This window comes from Bufo gargarizans, chromosome 1 (genome assembly GCF_014858855.1).
Source record: "Bufo gargarizans isolate SCDJY-AF-19 chromosome 1, ASM1485885v1, whole genome shotgun sequence".
Taxonomy (NCBI): domain Eukaryota; kingdom Metazoa; phylum Chordata; class Amphibia; order Anura; family Bufonidae; genus Bufo; species Bufo gargarizans.
In genome coordinates this window covers 560293823-560320425 of record NC_058080.1, presented here as the reverse complement: position 1 = coordinate 560320425, position 26603 = coordinate 560293823, and the positions used below count along the sequence as shown (strand labels likewise).

The 26603-nt window shown below is 41.8% G+C and overlaps 1 protein-coding gene across 18 annotated transcripts in view; it reads right to left on the bottom strand.

The window, feature by feature from the left end:
• RIMBP2 (RIMS binding protein 2) overlaps window positions 1–26603 on the bottom strand; it is a 683237-nt gene that overhangs the window by 265103 nt on the left and 391531 nt on the right. For 14 of the 18 annotated variants that reach the window (XR_006387405.1, XR_006387406.1, XM_044275630.1 and 11 more), the window contains 2 exons: window positions 17983–18003; window positions 13614–13818 (listed from right to left, as the gene is read on the bottom strand). Coding sequence is in view for 15 of the 18 variants with exons in the window: in XM_044275630.1 (XP_044131565.1) it covers window positions 13614–13818; window positions 17983–18003 (226 nt within the window). In the remaining 3 variants the exon portion in view is untranslated. The remainder of the gene's footprint in view (window positions 1–13613; window positions 13819–17982; window positions 18004–26603) is intronic. The other 4 variants (XR_006387407.1, XM_044275631.1, XM_044275639.1 and 1 more) reach the window with 1 other exon arrangement.

Below are 26603 nucleotides of genomic sequence, written 5' to 3'. Positions count from 1 at the left end.
GCACACCGTCTCTCACACTAGGTTTCGGTGTATTGCGTTGATTACACTGTTTAACCCGCCGATTGCAAACCTATGTGATCGGGGCTAGGTAGTTTAGGTGTAGGTGCTACTTGGCTCCTGATGACGTGCAGACACTAACTGCACAGAAACGCGTTGAGCCGTAGCTCAGTGTTAGACCAGCTGGTTGCTGGAATGCACGCCAGCAACAGCAAGCGTCTATGTAGTTTATTCACCTACGGTGGTGTGAGTTTATGAGCCGGCATAGTGCACGGCCGCTCCTACTACTCACCGCCGCTGCTCAGTGACTTCTCGTTACTGGCCAGTTCAGTGTTTGTGCGATGCGCAGCTCCCTGTGACCTACTGTGATTCCTGTGTTGAATCAACATACACTGTGTAACTTTCACAGGGCTAGCGCATACCGCTTCTATCTCCGCATGGACTCTAACATATCAGGCTACAATTGCCTACGGAGCACCCTATCCGTGTACTTAGTGCGGTGGATTTTAGATTACTAGTCTGTCTATCCCCCTTCTATAACATGAGTAACAAGTTCCTCTAGTGATTATTGAGACCTTGCTTATACTAGGCTTGTTATATGGGATGGACGGTTTTGGTCCGATTTGATTTCTAAAGGTTTCACTCCTTCCCATTTGAGCACAATAAAATATTTGTTATTTTGCTCCTTTTTAAGCGTCCCTTTCATTATATTTGCTAAGTAGGTGATAAAGACTTCCCAGAAAAAGGTGTCAAGACAGCATTGTATGTGGCAGACAATAGATGTCTAAACCCCCCCCCCCCCCCCACCTTTTTCTGGGAAGTCTTTATCACCTACTGACTCCATTTAGGATAATGGAATCAACACCTTTGACCCAATGCTGGGTATAATTACCAGATGTGGATTCAGTTACATATTTATTCCCAGAATTTTTGTACAATCACTCAGAATTGAGAAAGCTTGTTGGAAGAACGAGTGAAACGTTTTCAAGAAATCTACAGTACGTCTAGTTGCCTTGATTTATTCTTTACAGATATATACCATGACCTGGATAAATGAGAACCTTCACAGACAATACCAGATATTGGCCCACAAAGTCCATAGATGTAAAAAATACATGTAAAGAAATAGATACAATATATGGAGAGTAGTAATCAGTCGGCACTCTGGAAGGTGTTGCTCATACCCTGGGTTGCAGGCCCATACATCCAAGTAGAAGAAGTGGATCAGCACTCACTTTTTGATGCTAACAAATCTTCACTCTATTGCCATAAACAGAATACAATCAGATATGACGCATCGAAACGCGTCACATCTGCCTGTATTTTGTTTATATGCTGATCTACTTCTACTAACATCTCAGTTTATGAAATTTCTTTCCTCAGATATTACATCATCAACTTTAAGTGTTATTGGTCGCTGAGTGATGAGGTGCATTCAAAGTCACCAATGCTCTTCAGAGTTTAATATCACCCGTGGCATTAACATCAGCATAAAAACTGTGGGCCAGGAACCTCATGGCAAGGGTTTCCATGGCCAACAGCTGCATGCAAGCTTTACCAAGCACAATGTTAAGCATCAGATGGAGTGGTGTAAAGCATGTCACCACTGGACTCGGGAGCTGTTGAATCATGCTTTGTGGAGTGACAAATCACCCTTCTCCATCTGCAAGTCAGATAGACAAGTGTGGGTTAGGCAAAATGCCAGGAGAATGTTACCTGCATCCATGTACTAAAAAGTTTGGAGGAAGAAAAATCTTAATGCCTCAGCATACCAAGACATTTTAGATAACTGTATGCTTTCAACTTTGACGGAATATTTTAGAGAAGACCTTTTTCTGTTCCAGCATGACTGTGACACAGTGCATGAATCAAGGCATGGTTAGGTGAGATGGTTGTGCAAGAACTGGACAGGCCGCACATATGCTTGACAGGCCACACATATGCCTAACCCCTTCAAACACTGTTGGGATGAGCTAGAATTGAGATTGTGAGCCAGGCCCATGTCTTTCTCAATTATATTTAAAATATGTTTGTAGATGAACACAAACTTTGGAGAAGACTGGAATATTATGTTTTTTTGGCGACTATGACAAACACAACTTGGTTCCCTTGAATTCCCCATGCACAGTTTTGCACTGGGAAGACTACAATAGAGTGATGATACAGTTCATGGACAGATGTAGAGCTGCTTTATAATTCTGGACACCCCATTACATTTGAGCCACAGTATGGGAAGATTTTATTGTTTCTGGATTGGTCAGGTAATTGTCATCTGAAAAAATGACGATAAATTTACTGGTATGAGAATGGACAAATTGCAAAAAAAAAATATACATAAAAATTTAAATTTTAAATTCACTACAGTTTATTGAATTCCCAACCCTATTACCAGATATGACTTGTTAATATTCATAGACACTCACACTTTTCTAAGTTATTGGAGTGATGCCGATTGTTCCCAAGACTGCAGAACCGGACTTCACCTATAGAGGCTGCCTTTCCTGGGTACTAGCTGTGTTTCCCTGGTCTCAGATACCCTCAGGACTTACAGTAGTCCTGAAAAGGATAACAACTAGATGGCTGCAAGAATAAAATCATGAAGCATGTATCAACACTGGCAGACAAGTACACAGAAGTAAGCTCACTTATAGTTAGCAGAAATTGAATGACAATAGCAAAAGGATGATGGAGATGGTAGTCCAGCAATTGATCAGATGGAAGATACTGATAATATATAGGTTTACGAGCAGATGAATTATGGTGAACAGAACTAAATGACACTGACAGAAACTGACCCTGATCTGTAATATAAATCCAGTAATACAGCCAGAGACAAATTAGAAACTCAATTCAGTAACCAGACAAGGATGGCAGCAATGAAAATCAGAAGGACTACAGATCACACACTGCACTAACGCTACACCCAGCCACGAAAGATCAGAAAACATGAATTTCAAGGAAAGTTAACTGATCAAAAACCCTCTTTAAATTAACCAGACTGAGCAAAGAAATCACCTAACCCAGATTCGAGTCGAAGGCAGTTGCATAGCAAGTACAGTACCACAACAATGCTAGTAAACCTCCCTGAAATCCCTGTTACCTGTGACTGAAATGCTGAGGATTTGCTTTTGCACATTTTTGTGTGGAAAATTGGCAACATTGTACAGTACCAGCAAAGTGAGTGAGTTTTTAGCAAGTTTAGCACGGCTGAGATGACTTGTAGGTACAGAGGCATGCCATCAAGTATCCTCTTTCATCATAGACCTGCCCTCTCAAAGCCACTGCAGGGGACCCCATAATTATCCATGTGCGAGCAGATAATATTTGCATGTGGCTTTAAAACAGGCCCCCAGAATAAATTTTACTTGTGGGCCCTAAGCATCCCAGTCCGATGCTGGCTAGAATTATCTATAGCTGGGGTCAGGTGAACTACAACTACCTTGTGAATGAATGGAGTATGCTTGGAGTTGCTATTTTGTAACAGGTGGAGTACCAGAGGTTTCCTACCCCTAATTTATAGGAATGGTATACCTGAACCTACAAGTGGCCTGCGGGAAGAACACCTGGTAGAGCGAAATATAACATATACAGAGCAGACATTTCTAGATTGACAGGGCATTAAGTAAGCAACTGCAGCAAAGCATTTAAAACTTCCTGCAACATTTATTTAATGTGTTATGAGGGTCAAAATAGAGATGGCTACATCTGTATATCCCATTTTACATTTACCAATTTACAGGTGAAACTCGAAAAATTTGAATATCGTGCAAAGTTCATTTATTTCAGTAATGCAACTTAAAATGTGAAACTAATATATAAGATAGACTCATTACATGCGAAGCGAGATATTTCAAGCCTTTATTTGTTATCATTTGGATGATTATGACTTACAGCTTATGAAACCCCAAAGTCACAATCTCAGGTACCCTTTGCTCAGGGGGTATGGATTAAAGGGGTTGGCCACTATATCAGTACTTTACACAACATTGTTGGAGGCAGGGTAAAAATTAGTTTCCAAATATACTTTATTTAAAAAATCTGTCTGCTAATGTTTTTATAGTAAGCCATGGCCCCTGAGCCCTGCTATGCCGCGCAGCCAGTTCGTGCATGGCTGCAAGCAACACGGAGGAGCTTTAGAGAAAGCTCGTCCATGCCTTTATTGTAACTGCACATGCGCTGCTCTCCTAATCTGCCTAAGAGTAGCGCATGCCCAGTCTGTCCCGCCACTTGCTCGCTTCCTGTTTAGTCTCTGAGAGGAATCCGCTGTTTGTTCTGTCAGTACAAACCGCTTAATCCTCTCAAGAGTTCGGAGTGGGGGGGGGGGTCTAGTAAGAGCACGTCTGATGTCCTGTTTACAATGAGGGCAGTCCCCGGATGATCGCTCTGATTGGCTAGTCAGACTAGTCAATCACAGGATCCTAATGCCGGCTGATCCCCGTGACTGTGGGGATCAGAACCTTTTAAAATGTATGTATATATAATATCCCCCCCCCCCCCCCCCCCGTGGGCTCCAGCCCCCATTGTGCCCCCCTAATTTCAGGATGGTCGGAGGCCACGCTGCTGATCCCCCTTCCACACCGATCTGTTTCAGGATGGCCGAGCGGTTAGCAGAGTGTAATATACAGCTCACATTCTGCTTGTTACCATAGGGACCGCTGTATGGAAGGAGTTAAGAGATGGAGGGAGCTCCCTCTTCCATCGGGCTGCTGCTGTGCTTTGGCAGCGGCCTGATGCTTGATGGGTTAACAGAGGGAGGGAGCTCCCTCCACCATTTGGTGCTGCGCTGCTGCAGCAGCGTCCTGATGGTTACCATGGCAACTGGACCTCATCACAGGCATCTGGCTTGCCTTGGTATAGCTGACCAGTCTCCTGCTAAAGGCTTACTGTGAGTGATAATGCACTGCAAAACACTATACAGTGTACTGCAGTGTATTGTAAATTATCAGACCCACTGGATCTTTAAGAACCAAGTGGGTCTGGGTAAAATAAAATGTTAAAAAAAAAATGTTAAAAAAAGTTTAAAAAAATAAATGTTTAAAAAAAAATTTATGGTATCGCTGCTTCCGTATCAACTGGCTTTATAAAAATATCACAATTTTTTTTGGTCACCTTACATCACTAAAAGTGCAACACCAAGCGATCAAAAAGGCGTATGCCCCCCAAACTCGCACCAATCTAACCATCACCTCATCCCGCAAAAAATGAGCACCTACCCAAGGCAATCGCCCAAAAAATAAAAAGAAATATGGCTCTCAAACTATGGAGACACTAAAACATGATTTGTTTTTTGTTTAAAAAATGCTTTTATTGTGTTAAATGTACTAAATAATAAAAAAGTTGACATATTGGGTATCGTCGTGTCCGTAGCAACCTTCTCTATAAAAATACCACATGACCTAACCCCTCAGGTGAACACAATAAAAAAAACTGTGTAAAAAAAGCAATTTTTTGTCACCTTACATCACAAAAAGTGTAATGGCAAGCGATCAAAAAGTCGTACGCACCCCAAAATCATACCAATCAAACAGACATCTCATTATGCAAAAAATGAGATCCTACCCAAGACAATCGCCCAAAAAATAAAAAAAACTATGGCTCTCAGAATATGGAGACACTAAAACATGATTTTTTTAATCCAAAAATGCTGTTATTGTGTAAAACTTAAATAAATAAAAAAAGTTGACATATTAGGTATCACCGCGTCCATAAGAACCTGCTGTATAAAAATATCACATGACCTAATCCCTCAGATGAACATCGTAAAAAATAAAAAGTGTGTCAAAAAAGCCATTATTGTCACCTTACATCACAAAAATGCAATACCAAGTGATCATAAAGTCATACGCACCCTAAAATAGTACCAATAAAACCGTCATCTCATCCTGCAAAAATGAGCCCCTATATAAGACAGTCGCCCCAAAAAAATAAAAAAAATATGGCTTTCAGAATATAGAAACTGAAACAAACAACCAAAAAAAGGTTGCAACCATGATCTAACCTGTCAGATGAACATTGTAAATAACAAAAAATAAAAACGGTGCCTCACAAAGTGTAATATAGAGCAACCAAAAATTATATTTACCCTAAAATAGTACCAACAAAACTGCCAGCTTATCCCATAGTTTACAAAATGGGGTCATTTTTGGGGGGTTTCTACTCTAGGGGTGCATCAGGGGGGCTTCAAATGTGACATGGCAGCTTATAATTATCCCAGTGAAATCTGCCTTCCAAAAACCATATGGCGTTTCCTACTGAACCTGCCGTGTACCTGTACAGCAGTTTACGACCACATATGGGGTGTTTCTGTAAATTACAGAATCATTGCAATAAATATTGAGTTTTGTTTGGGTGTTAACTCTTGCTTTGTTACTGGAAAAAATGGATTAAAATGGAAAATCTGCCAAAAAAGTGAAATTCTAAAATTTTCCTTTAATTCTTGTGGAGCACCTAAATGGTTAACAAAGTAAAATACGTTTTGAATGCCTTGAGGGGTGTAGTTTCTAAAATGGGGTCTTTCTATTATGTAAGCCTCACAAAGTGACTTCAGACCTGAACTGGTTCTTAAAATGTGGGTTTTGGAAATTTTCAAGATTTGCTTCTAAAGTTCTAAGCCTTTTAACTTCCCCAAAATATAAAATGACATTCACAAAATGATCCAAACATGAAGTAGACATATGGGGAATGTAAAGTAATAACTATTTTTGGAGTTATTACTATCTATTATAAAAGTAGAGAAATTGAAATTTTTTGAAATAAAAATTCAATATTTTGACTCAATTTTACCACTTTCATGAAGTACAATATGTGACGAGAAAACAATCCAGGCCTGGATAAGTAAAAGCGTTTTAAAATGATTACCACATAAAGTGACACATGTCAGATTTGCTAAAAATGGCTTGGTCCTGAAAGGGTTAAAGGGACCGTCCAGATTTATTGATGACATATTCTCATGATAGGTCATCAGGTCATCAGTATCTGATAGGTGGGGGCCTGACAACACTCAGCTCTGCTATATCTCTATATATATGACAGCTTCCCCAGCACACTCAGCTCTGCTACATCTATACACATGACAGCATCCCCTGCACAATCAGCTCTGCTATATCTATATATCTGTAAGTATTACTATACAGTAGATAGATATATAGAGATATAGCAGAGCTGAGTGTTCTGGGGCAGATGTCATGTGTAAAGATGTAGCAGAGCTGGGTGTGCTTGAGTAGCTGTTATATGTATAGATGTAGCAGAACTGGTGTGCTGGGGCAGCTGTCATGTGTATAGATGTAGCAGAGCTGGGTGTGCTGGGGCAGCTATCATATATAGCAATATAGCAGAGCTGAGAGTGCTGGGGCAGCTGTCATGTGTATAGATATAGCAGAGCTGAGTATGCTGGGGCAGCTGTTATGTTTATAGTTGTAGCAGAGCTGGGTATGCTGGGGTAGCTGTTATGTGTATAGATGTACAAGAGCTGGGTGTGCTGGGGCAGCTGTTATGTGTATAGATGTAGAGGAGCTGGGTGTGCTGGGACAGCTATCATATATAGCGATATAGCAGAGCTGAGAGTGCTGGGGCAGCTGTCATGTGTATAGATGTAGCAGAGCTGGGTGTGCTAGGGCAGCTGTTATGTGTATAGATGCAGCAGAGCTGAGTGTGCTGGGGCAGTTATCATATATAGAGATATAGCAAAGCTGTGTGTGCTGGGGCAGCTGTCATGTGTATAGATGTAGCAGAGCTGGGTGTGCTGGGGCAGCTGTTATGTGCATAGATGTAGCAGAGCTGAGTGTGCTGGAGCAGCTGTCATATAGAGATATAGCAGAGCTGAGTGTGCTGGGGCAGCTGTCATGTCTATAGATGTAGCAGAGCTGGGTGTGCTGGGGCAGCTGTTATGTGCATAGATGTAGCAGAGCTGAGTGTGCTGGGCAGCTGTCATGTTTAGAGATGTAGCAGAGCTGGATGTGCTGGGGCAGCTGCCATGTGTATGGATGTACACTGGCTATCAAAGCTATAAACGAGTCTACAGTAGAAGTCTCATATTTTTTCAGGCAGTGGCTATGCAGCTCTTATAGCTGTGTGGTAAAGTGCCTTTCCTCTAATGCAGAAGGTCGTGGGTTCGAGTCCTAGCAGAAACTTTTCTAAAATACACAAGCACTGACTCCATATATGGACATGCAGCGCGGGACACAGACCGGAAGAGACCGGAAGAGACCGGAAGAGGCTGCATCGCATCGCTGACATGGAAGTAAGTATACGTTTTGTTTTTGGTTTTTTTAATACCGGACTGTTACTGCCACATGGGGGGAGCGGGTGACACTTGATACTGGCACATGGGGGGGGGGGTGGCACCTGATACTGGCACATGGGGGTTGGCACTTGATACTGGCACATAGGGGTGGGTGGAAAGGAGAGAGGCGCTTGATACTGGCACATTGGGAGGGGGGAGATGGCACTATGATACTGGCACATTGGGGGTGGCACTATGCTACTGGCACATTGGGGGGGAGATGGCACTATGATACTGGCACATGGGGGGTTGGCACTATGATAGTGGCACATGGGGGGGGAGAGAGACACTTGATACTGGCACATTGGGAGGGGGAGATGGCACTATGATACTGGTACATTGGGGGGAGATGGCACTATGATACTGGCACATGGGGGGAAGAAGAGAGGCACTTGAAACTGGTACATGGCGGGGGGGTTGGCACTATGATACTGACACATGAGGGGGTGGGAAGGAGAGAGGCACTTGATACTGGCACATTGGGGGGAATGGCACTATGATACTGGCACATAGAGGGGGAAGGAGAGAGGCACTTAATACTGGCACATTGGGGGGGAGATGGCATTATGATGCTGGAACATGGGGAGGTGGGTGTTAAGGAGAGAGGCACTATGATACTGGCACATGGGGGGGCACTTAATACTGGCACATTGGGGGGGAGATGGCATCATGATACTGGCACATGGGGTGGTGGGTGCTAAGGAGAGAGGCACTTGATACTGGCACATTGGGGGGGTGGCACTATAATACTGGCACAAAGAGGGGGAAGGAGAGAGGCACTTAATACTGGCACATTGGGGGGGAGATGGCATTATGCTACTGGCACATGCGGAGGTGGGTGGGAAGGAGAGAGGCACTATGATGCTGGCACATAGGGGGGGAAGGAGTGAGGCACTTAATACTGGCACATTGGGGGGAGATGGCATCATGATACTGGCACATGAGGAGGTGGGTGGGAAGGAGAGAGGCACTTAGGGGGGGGGGAGATGGCACTATGATACTGGCACATAGGGGGAGGAAAGAGGCACTTAATACTGGCACATTGAGGGGGAGAGATGACACTATGATACTGGGACAAAGAGGGGGGACAGAGGCAGTTAATACTGGCACATGGGGGGGGTTTGGCACTTGATACTGGCACATGGGGGGGCATCTATGGGGACACTTACTGGCACATTATTGGGGGGCACTATGGGGGTCCCTTTTTACTGGCACATTATTTGGGGGCATTATGGGGGTCCCTTTTTACTGGCACATTATTGGGGGGCACTATGGGGGCATCTACTGAGGCCACAAAGAAGGGGTATTTTATATGGGGGGGGCTCTGTGTGATACTAGTATTATCAGGGGTTTATCTGTTTCTGCAGAATTGTATTGGGGAGCACAGCGGCACAGTATTGTGGTAGGATGATTTGTCCAAAAGATGTGAGAATGATGGAAAAGTAGTAAACCAAGACTTATTTTTTGTCAAACTGCTGAAAAATAGCTGAAAACTGGAGGTCTGATCTGAAGGTCTGAAAGGAGAAGATGAGGAAAGAGAACATCTACCTCAAAGAGACGTCACTGGATGTAAGAGGTATGTGCGCTGTATTACCCTGTATTTCCAATTTTTTCATATTAAAAGAGTATTGAGTTTGGATCACTTTGTTTCTTACACCGTTCACACAATTCTTTCGTACAGGATTCGTAGGATTCGAGATTCAAAAGATTTGAGAACATTTTCGGATTCGGATTCTAAAAAAATTGGATTCGTCCCACCTCTACTTTGGCCTTCCCAGAGCCATAACTTTTATAATTTTCCATTAAAATAGCTGTATGAGGGCTTGTTTTTTTTGGTGGGACAAACAGTATTTTCTATTGGCACCACCTACTTTGGAATTTAATGTGGTGTAAAGCTGTAAAATCCAGATGGGGTGTAATGTAAAAAATAAATAAATCTGCCACAGTGTAATTACAGTGATACCACATTTGCAAGTTATTTTAATACTGAAAAAGATAATTTCAAAAAAATATATTCATATCTCCATATTCTAATCCCCATTTCTGTTTTAGAATTATGTCTACGTTGATGACTGAGGGCTAATTTTTTGCGTTGTGACCTGTAGTTTTATTATTTATACCACTTTGGAGTGTGTGGGTGAGTGGGTTTTTGATCACTTTTTATCCTTTTATTTTTTATGAAGCAATGAAAAAAAAAGTCAAATTGGCCATTTAGATCTTTTTTTCAGTTATACCGTCCACCCTATGGGATACGTATTTTTAATAGTGATAGCTTTTTTTAAAGTGGCTGTGGCAAAGATAATTTATATTTTTACTTTATACAGTCCTGATCAAAAGTTTAAGACCACTTGTAAAATGGTAAAAAATTACATTTTACATTGTTGGATCTTAACAAGGTTCAAAGTAGAGGTTCAACATGCAACAAGGGGAAATGGGAGTGAGACAAAACATTTTTTGAGCATTCAATTAATTGAAAATAACGATTAAACTGAAACAGGCTGTTTTTCAGCTGATCCAAATTTTAGGACCACATGCCTTTAAAAGGCCAAATCTGTGCAAAGATGTGGATTCATTGTCATTTTCTTTCAGGTAGTCACACGTTGTGATGGCAAAGGCAAAAAAACTCTCCCTTTTTGAACGTGGTCGGGTTGTTGAACTGCATAAGCTAGGTCTCTCACTGTGCGCCATCCCTGCTGAGGTGGGATGCAGTAAGACAGTAATTTGGAATTTCTTAAATGATCCTGAGGGTTATTGAACAAAAAAAGTCAAGTGGAAGACCCCAAAAAATTTCATCAGCACTGAGGCGGAGGATCCAATTGGCTGTCCGTCAAGACACTGGACGATCCTCGACCCAAATTAAGGCCCTTACTTGTGCTGACAGCAACCCCATAATCATCAGACGGCATCTGAGACTGAAGGGCTTCAAACACAAAAAACGTCTTCAAAGACCTCGTCTCTTTGAAAGCCATAGAACTGCTCGTATGGACTTTGCAAGAGAGCACCAAACATGGAACATTCAAAGGTGGAAGAAAGTTTTATTCTCTGATGAGAAAAAATTTAACCTTGATGGTCCTGATGGTTTCCTTCGTTACTGGCATGACAAGCAGATCCCACCTGAGATTTTTTCTACGAGCCACAGTGAAGGGTGCGCCATAATGGTCTGGGGTGGTTTTTCCTTCAGTGGAACAATGGAGCTTCAGGAAGTGTAGGGGCGTCAAATGGCCGCAGGCTATGTCCAGTTGTTGACTGAGGGCCCTCGTCTGTGTGGTAACGACTGGGTTTTTCAACAGGACAACACTACAGTACACAATGCCCGCAGGATAAGGGATTTCTTCCAGGAGAATAACATCACTCTTTTGGCCCATCCTGTGTGTTCCCACTTGGGGAAATGTTCCCAATCACCTCATGGAAATGCTTGCAATCAAGCATGCCGAAACAAATTTTTGAAGTGATAAACAACAACGGCGGAGCTACTCATTACTGAGTTCATGTTTGGAAGTTGGATTTCTGTTTTGGGGGGGTCTCGTTTTTTTTTGGGAGGTGTGGTCCTAAACTTTTGATCAGCTGAAAAACAGCCTGTTTCAGTTTATTCGTTGTTTTCATTAAATTGAATGCTCAAAAAATGTTTTGTCTCACTCCCATTTCTTCTTGTTGCATGTTGAAGCTCTACTTGGAACCTTGTTAAGATCCAGCCATGCTAAATAAGATTTTTTGCCATTTTTCAAGTGGTCTTAAACTTTTGATCAGGACTGTATTTATTTTAATCTTTATTTTGAAGAAAGAGGGATGATTTTAATTTTAATATTTTAAAATGCTCTCCTTATTTAAAAGCCCTCCGAAGGGATCTGAACATACGATCTTTAGATTGCTTCTCCTATAGACTGCTGTGAATTAACATTTGCAGTCTAAGGGCTCATGCACACGACCGTGCCGTTTTTCGCGGACCCATTGAAATGAATGGTTCCGTATACAGAACGTATACAGAATGAAAACACGGCCCGTATACGGAACGAAAAAAAGCCCCCCTAAGGGCTCATGCACACAAGTGTGAGTGCCCAGCTCCTGTATTGCGGACAGAAAACATCCCTTTGACTTGAATGGTTCTGCAAGATACAGAGTATTTTGCGGATCGCAGACCCATTAAAATGAATGGGTCCACATCTGCAAACTGCCATTGCGGGCCACTATATTTGGTGCAGCATTCTTGGGGAAAGCCACCTCAGATACTGTGGTTACAAAAGACCATGGCACCTGTCTGCGATCTTCTCTGAAGATGCTTGCTGTGATGCATGGTGGGATTTTTACTTTCACTTTGCGACTGCTCTGCCCACACAGCCTCTCATCAATGTGAGCATGTTATGCTGAATGAAGTAGAAAAATTATATATACACAGTATATCTCTCATGATACAAATACCTCTTGGCTTCAGTTATTGTCTGGGGCACTTTATTGTTTTTTATACCTATGGTGGACAACCCCTTTAATTAGCTGACTAGACTGTGACACTTTGAGCCTCGAATATTGAACCTTTTCACAATATTCTAATTTTAATTTGCATTACTGCAATAAATTAACTTTTGCACGATATTCAAATTTTTCGAGTTTCACCTGTATATAAATGATGTCCATTTATGTTTTAGATACTCAAAGAGCTAAGAGAATGGCAATGTGCTAGCATCCATGTTACATAAGATCAGGAATCTAGTGCTTGTATAGAATGGAAATTAGATCATATGGTTCTATGGGTTGGTATATTTCAGATTTAGTAAATAATTCAATTCTCTATTACAGAAGAACTGTACAGTACGTTGTACAATTCCTCTGTTTCTCCTAGTATGAATAAAATAAAAATAGGGTGTTATCAGCTGGGCGTGGTTTTCTCCCCTTTAACAAGGGGAATGGTAACAAGCAATTGTTGATTTACACATACATTCCTAGAAGGAATAATTGAGGAGCACCATAACACAGAGCTATGAGAAAAGATGACCTAGAATTATTATTGCTTGGGAATATAAGTATTTACTAAAACAGAAAGGTCCGGAGAACTGACAGATTATTTTCAATAATATGGGGCAAATATAAGGCGGCAGGTAATCAGCACTTACATGCTCCTGAGGTGTAAATCTGGCACTACTCAGAGATGGGCGCCAGTGTATAAAACTGGTTCTTAACACAATTATATGCTGTACTTTTACCCTTTTAAGTTATTTGGAACATACTATGATCTCAAGAGTCTTTTTGAGGTAGGCTATGGCAATGGTCACCTAACAAAAAAGATCATGTTAAAGGTTTACTCCCTCTCCGACTTCTCTACCATCGTTTTTCTCTGACTCACCTTTGCCAATGGTAGTTGCTATTCCATTCATTAACTGGACAAAAGCTTTATTGGGGGAGCCAGGTACATCAGAATAACAAACTGCGTTGCCACTCAACAAGTCAATGTTTCCAGCTTGTTGACGGAACTTTTCCAGCTCCCGAGAAAGGAGATTAAACTGTTCACTTTGCGTTCGACATTTCTCCTCCAACTCTCGAACCTTGGCCTACAAAAATATACAGTTCTTTGAACAAAGTGAATAACTTTCAAGGAACCTCCCTCCGAGAGTTTAACTTTTTAACTACATCTTAATGGCCCAAAAATGAATGTCATTACTGCTGACAGATGATACTGTACATATATTAAAATTGCAAGACTTGAAAAAAAAATGTGTGGCTTTAAGAGGGATGAAATATACAAGGAAGGAATACTGAGAATAGTGGCAATGCATGTTAGATTAAATAGTGTGAATATATGTAATATAAATCCTAATAAAGGAGATTTCAAGCTTACAAATATGGAATAGGATGAATAATAGGGTACTCCATTTCTAAATTTATAAATGCTACATAGGTATGGGTCTGACCACTGGAACCCTAACTGATCACTCGAACAGGGGACACTGGCGTCTCATTCCTCCCCAGTCGCAGGACCACGGCTAGTAGATGTTTGATTGAAGAAATGGGCAATCGTGCCCTACCACTCCATTCAAAGTCTATAGCACTGACAAAAATAGCTGGGCACTGGTGATCGGTTCGGGTCAGAGCAGTTGGTTCCCCACCTATCCAGTGGACTTCTGAAATACTACTATGAAATCTTTGGGTTTTTAAAGAAGACCAGTCACCGCTCCTGACAGGTCTGTTTTAGTACAAGCACATGTTCCCCATAAAATAACAATTCTGGAACATCTTTTCATGGAGCTCTGTATTGCCCTGTTCCTCTGTTATTTCTCCTAGAAATTTATGAATAAATTGAAAACTGGGTGTTACCAGTTGGGGGCACTCATGTGGCATACAATTCTAGTTGGAATAACAGAGGAGCAGCTAAACAGATATGAAGAATTTAATATTGTGAGCAATGCAAGTACTTACTACAATAAATGTCAGGAGAGCTGACAGGTTCTCTTTACTGTGGTTATTAGTACATTTTATTTAAATTAAAACTGCTAGCATAGAACCATATTGGTATGTCACTTTATATTAAATCTGTTATCTACATCATGATTTCTTGCTAGCAAAAGCATCTTCCTAGCAATGGTTTATTAAAGGTCTAATAAAAAAAGTCAATATATTTAGGTTATGGGAATCTAGTATACGATCTAAAATTACCAGCTTAAAGGAGCTGTCAGAGATGAGAAAAAGGTCTGCATTGTTCCAGAGAAAGTGCCACTTCTGTCCATTCAAGGGAACAGGACTGAGCTGTAACATAGACACAGGCATAGACATAAGTGGTGCTTTTTCTGGAAGAAAAATGCAATTTTTTTCATATATCCCCTTGAAAGTCTTTAGTTAAAGGAGTTTTCCAAGGAGATCTTAAAAAAAGGGTCACAAAGTATAAAAAAAATTATAATAAGTCCTACTTATCCTGACTGATCCTCCACTGCTGTGATTCCAATGCTGCTCTCCACTTCCAGGAAATGCTAGGAAGGGACCGCTCAGCCAATCACTGCCTTAAGTGGCTCAGCACTTAGGCCTTGATTGGCTGAGCAGGGCTTTCTTGGCATTTCCAGGACCAGGAAGGGAAAAGCAGTGGGCACCAGAGCTGGCAGAACGACAGTGGTGGGAGATCGGGGAGGGAGAGGATGGCTTATATTTTTTAAACCTTAAAGGACATTTTATTTAAAAAAATCTCCCCAGAAAACCCTTTTCTCGTGTGATGCAATGGGTTGCATACAGCTATCCAGTGGACTTCAGTATACAATATAGACTACTGATGTGAAAAAGTTTGATACAAGTAAAACCGGAATGACAGCGAGATGTGAAACACCTAGACATTTAACAGTAACAAAATAAATACATTAACACACATAGAGCCCTCAAATAGTCTACAGCTATTCTACATAGACATCATGTACTCTGTGCTACGACTTCTAGAAAATAGCACGAGTTGTTTGAATTCAGGTCACCATAACTGGACATTTTGAGTAGAAATGGTTCTGTAACCTTTTATTGTTCATTTTATCCATAACCTTAGCATCCAGGCCAGGTGCTGGGATATGAGGACCCTGGGAGAACAGTCTTAGATGAATCACAGTGGGCCATCTGTCTACCACCCCATGGCACCAGTAGTGGACAGCATGTCTACCTAGATGACAATGGTCCTGACCAGCACAATGAGCCCTCGTAAACTGTCAAGGTTTTCTTGTTGCTCACACTGGCTCTGTTAGTCATTAAACTAAATCTATCACCTCCGGCATGAACTGTTAAGTGCAGTTATACATGAATAATACTTCTGCTGATAACTCCCATCCAGAACAATATGTATGTTCATACTCACCCCTGTTCCCCGCGGTGTGCTCAAAAATCAGCCCTGGAATACACTAGGAGGCACTGAGAGGAAAATTCCTCTCAGTGCCTCCCAGTGCGGGAAATGGGGGTCAGTATCAACATATAAATTAGTGATCTGGTCATCGACAAGAGTAATATTCATGTATTACTGTGTTTAATAGGGCTTGCCAGAGGTGACAGATTCACTTCATAAGATTTATAATGTACTAAATCTTAGAGAATTACTGTTAACTTGTAATAATTTATTTCTCCAGAAAACTGAATGAGGTTTTCTTTAGTTCACTATTTGTGAGAATTAAAAGGTGAGAAAGATAAAATTGTAGAATCCACTGCCAAAGTGAACGAGTAAAATAACAGTTGCCCACATTCTGTTAATTGGCATATTTTACAAGGTGTAGAGATGATATAGGCTCCTTCCAACCGTACAGAGAACTTATTTATGTAAGGGATCTTCATGGCAGTAGAATCAGCGGCCAACAAGTGACTCATTGATCTACTTGAAATAAACTCCACAGTGCACATTTATGAAACTGTGTCCTTGAAAAATTAAAGCTGGGCTGTGATTGGTTCCGATGAACAAAAATGGAGGTTCATAAACCTCTCCATATTACAACCACTTTGGGTGACATCTGTAAATAACTCAAAAATCATGTGGCCAAAACCGCACATGGATGCACACTAAATTGGCAGGTAGTGTTGAGCATACTTGTGTTCTAAGTACGGCGTCCAAAGTTCGGGTTATCGAAGAATCCCGTTATGGTCCGTGGTAGCAGAATCCATTAACGGATTCTTCGATAACCCAAACCCGAACTTTGGACGCCGAACTTAAAACACAAGTTAGCTCAACACTATTGACAGACTTTTGCAAGAACAGGTAGTGACTGCAGCCGAGTCACGATTCTCAGTTTTGTGGCAAAAATAGCCATGTACATGTGCAGACATTATTTGCAGGTGATCTGAATTCAAGCACTTAATAAAAAAGGTTGTTGAACCATTCTTACAGCTTTTTTCTTACGTATTTAATAGGATTAAATGATAGATTTTGGTATCTGGAAATGTGAAAGCACTGGAAAAGGATTAGATCCAGAATAGAATGAATATGAGAAGACAGGGAGATTCAAATAATGTAACCTACTCGGATACTGTAAGACTGGCTACATTTAGCCAAACAAAAGGAGTCATTCAGCTCTGCACAGAAGGGTTCAATTGGGATGATAGGTGTTTCTGCTCTGCACCTGTTGTGGTCCTGTTAAAGGGCAGGAGTGACAACCAGTGGTTAAAGGTTACAAGCTGTGCTCCACCGCCAATGGCTTTTAATGAACAGTCAATAAAATAAAAGCTTATGCCCAGAGGCTGAGACCTAAATAGTAACACTGCCTTTATTCAAATGCTAAAATGGGTGGTGAAGGCAATGTCTCGAACACCAGACCATTACTAAACTAAGGATCTCAGCATCTATTCGGCATCCAATCCACGGTAACATGCACATGTAGCCAAAAAGTTGTGTCTTTGGTTTATTATAATTAAAGACCATGCAAAAGGCATGCTCAGTCTTGTGAATAGTGATGGCACAAACCTGTTATAATGGGCCAACCTGGGAGACTGGGGTTAAGTACCAATTAGAGCACTACTGGTTCTGTAAGTTTATTTTTTTTAAAAAGTGGAAGTTAGTGGAAGCCCGTCAATGCCACAATCAACCATATTGGCTTGAAGGCATTTATTGAAACAATGTAAATGGCAGGGGGAATTCTGTTGGGCACAAGACGTCCTCTCCCAGAGCCCATTTCTGGCTGCATGCGTTCTATAGTAAGAATGATTCAACAACAGGAGACATGCACAGGGGCAGATGAGGAGGCACAGGCACAAACACACGTTTCAAATACCTGCATGCTGTCCAAAGTGTTCTGGGTGAAAGGCAAAGCAATAGGTTCAGACAAAAACACAATATCAAACAAAGTACAAATCCAACATAAAAGAACAAAACTTCTCTAATACACAAAGTAAAAAGAAAAGTTATCACCTGGTATTGCATGCATGAAACACTGCAGTACATCACAGAACAGCGGAGAGCCTGAGAAAGCCAGCATGATGTATGCTACTATCATATACTACCGCTTTGTTTAGTATACCTCTATATGAAAGAGTAAATGCTATGCATGTCAACTACTGCAGGAGTACACCCAGCTTATCCAAATATACACTCATACAGACATAATATACAAACCGGATTCCCAAAAAGTTGGGACACTATACAAATCGTGAATAAAAACTGAATGCAATGATGTGGAGGTGCCAGCTTCTAATATTTTATTCAGAATAGAACATAAATCACAGAACAAAAGTTTCAACTGAGAAAATGTACCATTTTAAGGGAAAAATATGTTGAATCATAATTTCATGGTGTCAACAAATCCCCAAAAAGTTGGGACAAGGCCATTTTCACCACTGTGTGGCATCTCCCCTTCTTCTTACAACACTCAACAGACGTCTGGGGACCGAGGAGACCAGTTTCTCAAGTTTAGAAATAGGAATGCTCTCCCATTCTTGTCTAATACAGGCCTCTAACTGTTCAATCGTCTTGGGCCTTCTTTGTTGCACCTTCCTCTTTATGATGCGCCAAATATTCTCTATAGGTGAAAGATCTGGACTGCAGACTGGCCATTTCAGTACCCGGATCCTTCTCCTACGCAGCCATGATGTTGTGATTGATGCAGAATGTGGTCTGGCATTATCTTGTTGAAAAATGCAGGGTCTTCCCTGAAAGAGATGACGTCTGGATGGGAGCATATGTTGTTCTAAAACCTGAATATAATTTTCTGCATTGATGGGGCCTTTCCAGACATGCAAGCTGCCCATGCCACACGCACTCATGCAACCCCATACCATCAGAGATGCAGGCTTCTGAACTGAGCGTTGATAACAACTTGGGTTGTCCTTGTCCTCTTTGGTCCGGATAACATGGCGTCCCAGATTTCCAAAAAGAACTTCGAATCGTGACTCGTCTGACCACAGAACAGTCTTCCATTTTGCCACACTCCATTTTAAATGATCCCTGGCCCAGTGAAAACGCCTGAGCTTGTGGATCTTGCTTAGAAATGGCTTCTTCTTTGCACTGTAGAGTTTCAGCTGGCAACGGCGGATGGCACGGTGGATTGTGTTCACTGACAATGGTTTCTGGAAGTATTCCTGAGCCCATTCTGTGATTTCCTTTACAGTAGCATTCCTGTTTGTGGTGCAGTGTTGTTTAAGGGCCCAGAGATCACGGGCATCCAGTATGGTTTTACGGCCTTGACCCTTACGCACAGAGATTGTTCCAGATTCTCTAAATCTCCGGATGATGTTATGCACAGTTGATGATGATGATAGATGCAAAGTCTTTGCAATTTTTCGCTGGGTAACACCTTTCTGATATTGCTCCACTATCTTTCTGCGCAACATTGTGGGAATTGGTGATCCTCTACCCATCTTGGCTTCTGAGAGACACTGCCACTCTGAGAAGCTTTTTTTATACCCAATCATGTTGCCAATTGACCTAATAAGTGTTAATTGGTCTTCCAGCTCTTCGTTATGCTCAAATTTACTTTTTCCTCTTATTGCTACTTGTCCCAACTTTTTGGGGATTTGTTGACACTGTGAAAATTTGAATGAACGTATTTTTCCTTTAAAATGATACATTTACTCGGATTAAACGTTTGATCTGTCATCTACGTTCTATTACAAATAAAATATTGACATTTGCCATCTCCACATCATTGCATTCAGTTTTTATTCACAATTTGTTTAGTGTCCCAACTTTTTGGGAATCCGGTTTGTAGTAAGCATCACTGACATGCACAAGTGGTCCCTCGGGGAATAGAGGGTGGCCGTGCTTGTGCTGTGTGCTCCCCTTCACTTTACAGGGGCCCATTCTGGAAATAGGTGCGGGTCCCAGAAGTTGGACCACCACCTATCTGATATTGATAGCATATCCAAGTGATATGCCATCAATATCTGAGATGAGACAAATCATTTATTACATCAGTATATAAATATCAGCCACATTTACAGGAATTGTGGGTGCAGATTAATTATTTTCTCATCTGTCCAGAAGATTTTGGACTGGGAATAAGCAGATAGGACTCATTGTGTTTATTTATTAGCATCTGTATTCTGGGGAGGAAATCAGTGTTAATATATATGATAATGTCCCTTGTAAGTGATGAAACCAAATCCCAGGGGACATAAATGAGTGAAGATCACATCATTGGTGCAGCAATGCACTTTCAATAATAAATGTAACACATAAACAATAAGGCAGCAAAAAAAAGTGCGCCTATTTAAAGCTCGGATCTTTGGTTGCCTTTCAGCCTGAGCCACCCATGCTGCCGGACTTGCAGACAGAGGCATGCTTCCCTGCTCCCTGCAGCAGGGTTCTGGCTTCTTCGGTCACCCACTTCTGCTCTCCGGTCCAACTGCAGGAGTGGTGTGTTCCCCATGCGTCATGTAAGCCACTGACGTGACGCAGGTAAGTATGCTTCCCTCCGCAGGTCCGGTGACGTGGGGGAAAGTACTACTGAGCTTGTCTATTTTATTGAGTGGACTTCAGAGCTCAGCTCACACTGGAGCTGCTCACTACTGATTTCATCAAAACGACTAAGTCAAGTGATCCAGTGTTTTACCTGGTATCTGTCATCATTTTATGCTTCCTTCATATAGGGGTTCCCCACACAAACAGATGTATAAAATACATATACAACTCTTGCCCCACCACTAGAGGTGGCTCTCATTTGGGTTCATACAAGCTGTTTACAGCTGTGTACTGACTAACCCCAGAGATGGCAGCACAGAGCCATAAGGATTCCATGGCATTATTCAGTATTTTAGGTAAATAACTCTGTGGCCTACACAAGGCAAGCAGACAGGGGCGTACAGAGATCTCATGGGTCCCCATAGCAAAGCTTAGTATGGGTCCCCCTGCCCCACCCAGTTTTCTATTATGCATATGACAGTCACTCTCATCGCAATACGCAATGCCCCTCAAAAATGTCTTTGGCTTCAACCACTTTATCTGACTTTTATGTGGAAGAAGTGCTTCTAAATGATTGATCTCATCCTGAGCACCATGGGGTCATTTATTAAGTGGAAATACGTGCCGCAATCTGCAAATTCCCCACTCACCCAGGTCTAAAAAAGTAGGTGTGGCGTGGACGGGCCGACAGGCGTAGAAAAAGGTCTAAATGTAAGACGGCTGTTTCAGGCATAGAAAAAGGTCTAAATGTAAGATGGCTGTTTCAGGCGTAGAAAAAGGTCTAAATGTAAGATGGCTAGGAAGCTGTCTTACATTTAGAACTGGCGGAGGCCTCTTCATAACTTCGATGGAACCACTGCCAGCTTAGGGGTCTATCAAGAGCGGCATCTAAAATGTTGGTCTTAATAAATGTGCCCCCATATTTCTCAATATTTAAAGTACACCAGACAACTTGTGTAAATACATTGATAAATCTCCTGCTTCCCTTCTATTACAAAGCTGTCTAACTGCAGCCACCACTAAAGGGAGCTCACTTCATAGGAAGGCATTTATGCAATTACAATAGAAGTTCAGAGCCTCCCCCCAGCCCTGTAGCAGTCACATTGTCTGCCTACATTGCAGGTATGCTACTGGCAGCAGGGCAGTGGAAACAAACACAAACTCCTGTTACTCTATCCTCAGTAGAGGCTTCCATATGTCTCTAAAGCAGCAACCTTTACAGGCTTCTATACAGCTTTCTCTCTCTCCAAAACGGCTGACAAGTAAGCTGTGAAATATTTATGGGTTGTCTCACAATTACATATTACATCTGTTAGATCAAGCAACATGAGGTGGATGTTCTGAGTATGAAATCAGAAGAACACCAGGGGGGCAATAACATGTATGTAACATCAATAATTGTTTTGTGACCCACTGACCTCAATGGGTCCATGGTCCGCATTTGCGGCCAAGAATAGGACATGTTCTATCTTTTGTGGCACAGACATACATATGCAGAAAGCACATGGGAATGAATGTAGCTATATATATATATAATTCGGAAAGTTTTCAGTCTTTTCACATTTTGTTATGTTGCGGCTTTGTGTTAAAATACAATTTTTTTGATGTTATTGAAAAAGAAAAACTGAAATATTGCAGTGACCCTTTACTCAGTTCCTATTTGAAGTACCTTTGGCAGTGACTACAGCCTTCAGTCTTCTTGGGTATGTGCCACTAGGTTTTCCTACTCCCAGATTTGGGTGCTGTTCTTCTCTGTAGATCCTCTAAAGCTCTGTCAGGTTTTAATGGAGACCGTCGGTGGACAGTCATTTTCAGGTCTTTCTACAGATTTTCAACTGGGTTCATGTCAGGGCTCAGACATTCACAAAGTTGTCTCTAAGCCACTCCTGTGTTGTCTTGGCTGTGTGCTTAGAATCACTGTCTTTGGTGACCAAAGGCTCAGGGGCCCTGGTGCAAGAGTTCAGCTTGGGCTCCCCTTCCCTCAGTGATTTGTGGCAAGGAGCAGGGGTACCTAGCTTTTCTGCTGCCTAAGGCAAAAATGTAAACCTACCCCCCCCCCCCCCTCCCCATGCCAAATTCACAATCTAAACCCTTCACTCCAGACCCACTTTTAAAAACATACTGGGTAATACACATACATTTTATATCCAGTGACTTTTCCTCTGATGTAGACGTTCTCTTTCTCCATCTTATTCATTCAGACCAGACCACCATGATGATTTCTCTCAGCCATCTATTGTCTCTGCAGTTTGACAAACTGACAACTTAGTTTCCTACTTTTCCATCAACCTCCCACCTTCTGAACACCTCATCCTGCAACCCCAATACTGTGCCCACTGTGCTACCCAATACTGTACTACAGAACCAGTCCCCCTGAAAATACTACCACACAGATAGCGCCCCTTAAATAATTATTGGCACATAGTGCCCTAAAAAGTAACTGTGCCCAGCAAATACTGTCCCTGATGCTAATAATGTAAACATAACTAAAAATAATTGTGCTAAGCTGATACTGTGTCAGGGTGCCCACCACACTAATAGTGCTCCCCAAAGTCATAATACTAGTAATCATGTTCCCCATAGTCCCCAGTAATAATAATTCTTCCTTTAATGTGTGCAAGTAGAAAAATGCCCCCTAATGTCTCCCAGTACATAAATACAGGGAGTGCAGAATTATTAGGCAAGTTGTATTTTTGAGGATTAATTTTATTATTGAACAACAACCATGTTCTCAATGAACCCAAAAAACTCATTAATATCAAAGCTGAATATTTTTGGAAGTAGTTTTTAGTTTGTTTTTAGTTTTAGCTATTTTAGGGGGATATCTGTGTGTGCAGGTGACTATTACTGTACATAATTATTAGGCAACTTAACAAAAAACAAATATATACCCATTTCAATTATTTATTTTTACCAGTGAAACCAATATAACATCTCAACATTCACAAATATACATTTCTGACATTCAAAACAAAAACAAAAACAAATCAGTGACCAATATAGCCACCTTTCTTTGCAAGGACACTAAAAAGCCTGCCATCCATGGATTCTGTCAGTGTTTTGATCTGTTCACCATCAACATTGCGTGCAGCAGCAACCACAGCCTCCCAGACACTGTTCAGAGAGGTGTACTGTTTTCCCTCCTTGTAAATTTCACATTTGATGATGGACCACAGGTTCTCAATGGGGTTCAGATCAGGTGAACAAGGAGGCCATGTCATTAGATTTTCTTCTTTTATACCCTTTCTTGCCAGCCACGCTGTGGAGTACTTGGACGCATGTGATGGAGCATTGTCCTGCATGAAAATCATGTTTTTCTTGAAGGATGCAGACTTCTTCCTGTACCACTGCTTGAAGAAGGTGTCTTCCAGAAACTGGCAGTAGGACTGGGAGTTGAGCTTGACTCCATCCTCAACCCGAAAAGGCCCCACAAGCTCATCTTTGATGATACCAGCCCAAACCAGTACTCCACCTCCACCTTGCTGGCCTCTGAGTCGGACTGGAGCTCTCTGCCCTTTACCAATCCAGCCACGGGCCCATCCATCTGGCCCATCAAGACTCACTCTCATTTCATCAGTCCATAAAACCTTAGAAAAATCAGTCTTGAGATATTTCTTGGCCCAGTCTTGACGTTTCAGCTTGTGTGTCTTGTTCAGTGGTGGTCGTCTTTCAGCCTTTCTTACCTTGGCCATGTCTCTGAGTATTGCACACCTTGTGCTTTTGGGCACTCCAGTGATGTTGCAGCTCTGAAATATGGCCAAACTGGTGGCAAGTGGCATCTTGGCAGCTGCACGCTTGACTTTTCTCAGTTCATGGGCAGTTATTTTGCGCCTTGGTTTTTCCACACACTTCTTGCGACCCTGTTGACTATTTTGAATGAAACGCTTGATTGTTCGATGATCACGCTTCAGAAGCTTTGCAATTTTAAGAGTGCTGCATCCCTCTGCAAGATATCTCACTATTTTTGCCTTTTCTGAGCCTGTCAAGTCCTTCTTTTGACCCATTTTGCCAAAGGAAAGGAAGTTGCCTAATAATTATGCACACCTGATATAGGGTGTTGATGTCATTAGACCACACCCCTTCTCATTACAGAGATGCACATCACCTAATATGCTTAATTGGTAGTAGGCTTTCGAGCCTATACAGCTTGGAGTAAGACAACATGCATAAAGAGGATGATGTGGTCAAAATACTCATTTGCCTAATAATTCTGCACTCCCTTATAATGTGTGCCAATACAAAAAATACCTCCTTATAATGTGTGCCAGTACAAGAATACCCCTTGTCAGGACACAGACCGGAAGAGACCTACAAAAAATACCCCCTTACAATGTGCACCAGTACACAAAAAATCCCCCTTATATTGTGCACCAGTGCAAGAAAGTACCTCCTTACAATGTGCGCCGGTACAAAAAATACCCCCTTATAATGTGCACAAGCACAAAAAATACCCTAATAATGTGTGCCAGTGTAAAAAAATGCCCCCTCATAATACATACCAGTGCAAAAAATGACCCTGCCAAAAATGACCCCTTGTGTATACTGTGTGCCAGAAAAAAAAGAGTCCTCCCCCTTATGTGCCCGGCTCCACGGACCTGTATGCTGCCCGGCTCAGATGGTGTAAAATGATTACATCATTGCACCGCCTGCCTCTGATAGGGTACAGGCACTAGGCCTGAAGCCTAACAGAGGTAATGACGGGGCAGGGAGCCATCGCTCCCATGCCCTGCCACAGCATCTACTGTATCGCCGTCCTGGCGATGGCGATATATAATTGGCTGTGTACTACTAGCAAGGGTGGGCCTCTCGTTGGAAGGTAAACCTTCGGCTCTGTCTGAGGTCCTCTAGAGCACACTGGAACAAGTTTTCATTAAGAATATCTCTGTATTTTGCTCCATTCAGCTCTCCCTCAGCCCTGACCACTGTACCATCCGAGCTGCTGAAAAACACTCCCACAGGTTCCACCACCATGCTTCACTGTAGCGATGGTATTAGGCAAGTGATGAGCTGTGCCTGGTTTCCTCCATAAATGATGCTTAAAAGTGGGACCAAAATGTTATATCTTGGTTTCATAAGACAAAAGTATCTTTTTTCTCACAGTCTGAGAGTCCTTTAGGTGCTTTTTTCCCCCCAAAACTTTCATGTGTCTTTTACTGAAGAGAGACTTCATTCTGGCCACTTGTCCACAAAGCCCAGATTGGTAGAATGCTGCAGTGAAGGTTGACCTTCTGGAAGTTTCTCCCATCTGCACACAGGATCTTTGGAGCTCAGCCAGAGTGACCATTGGGTTTTTGGTCACCTCTCTTACCAAGGCCCTTCTCCGATGACTACTTATTAGTTTGTCGGGGTGGCCAGTTATAGGTAGAGGAGTCCTGGTTCTTCTTAACTTCTTCCATTTAAAAACAATGGAGGCCACTGTGCTCTTGGGAACTTTCAGTTCAGCAGACATTTTTTGTACCCTTCTCCAGATATGTGCCTTAACATAATCCTGTCTCTTAGCTCTACAGGCAATTCTTTCCTCATCATGGCTTGGTTTTCGCTGTGATATGCATTGTGAGTTGTGAGACCTTATATAGACGGAGATGTGCCTTTCCAAATGATGTCCAATCAACTGAATTTGGCACTTCAATCAAAGTTTAGAAACATCTCAAAGATGATCAGGAGAAAAGACAGCCTCCCAGAACTAAATTGCAAGTATCATAGTAAGGGGTCTGAATACTTATGTCCATGCGAAATTTAAGTTTTTCTGGTTAATTAATTTGCAAGCATTTCTAAAATTCTGTTTTCACTTTCTCATTAGGGGGAATTAAATGCAGAGGAAAGGGGAAATTGTAATTAAAAAAAAAAATAATTTTAACCCCAAGGCCACAACTTAATTTTTTTTTTAAAAAGTGAAAGGGTCTGAAGACCTACCAAATGCACTTTAGATATATACAGGTGAAACTCGAAAAAATTAGAATATCGTGCAAAAGTCCATTTATTTCAGTAATGCAAATT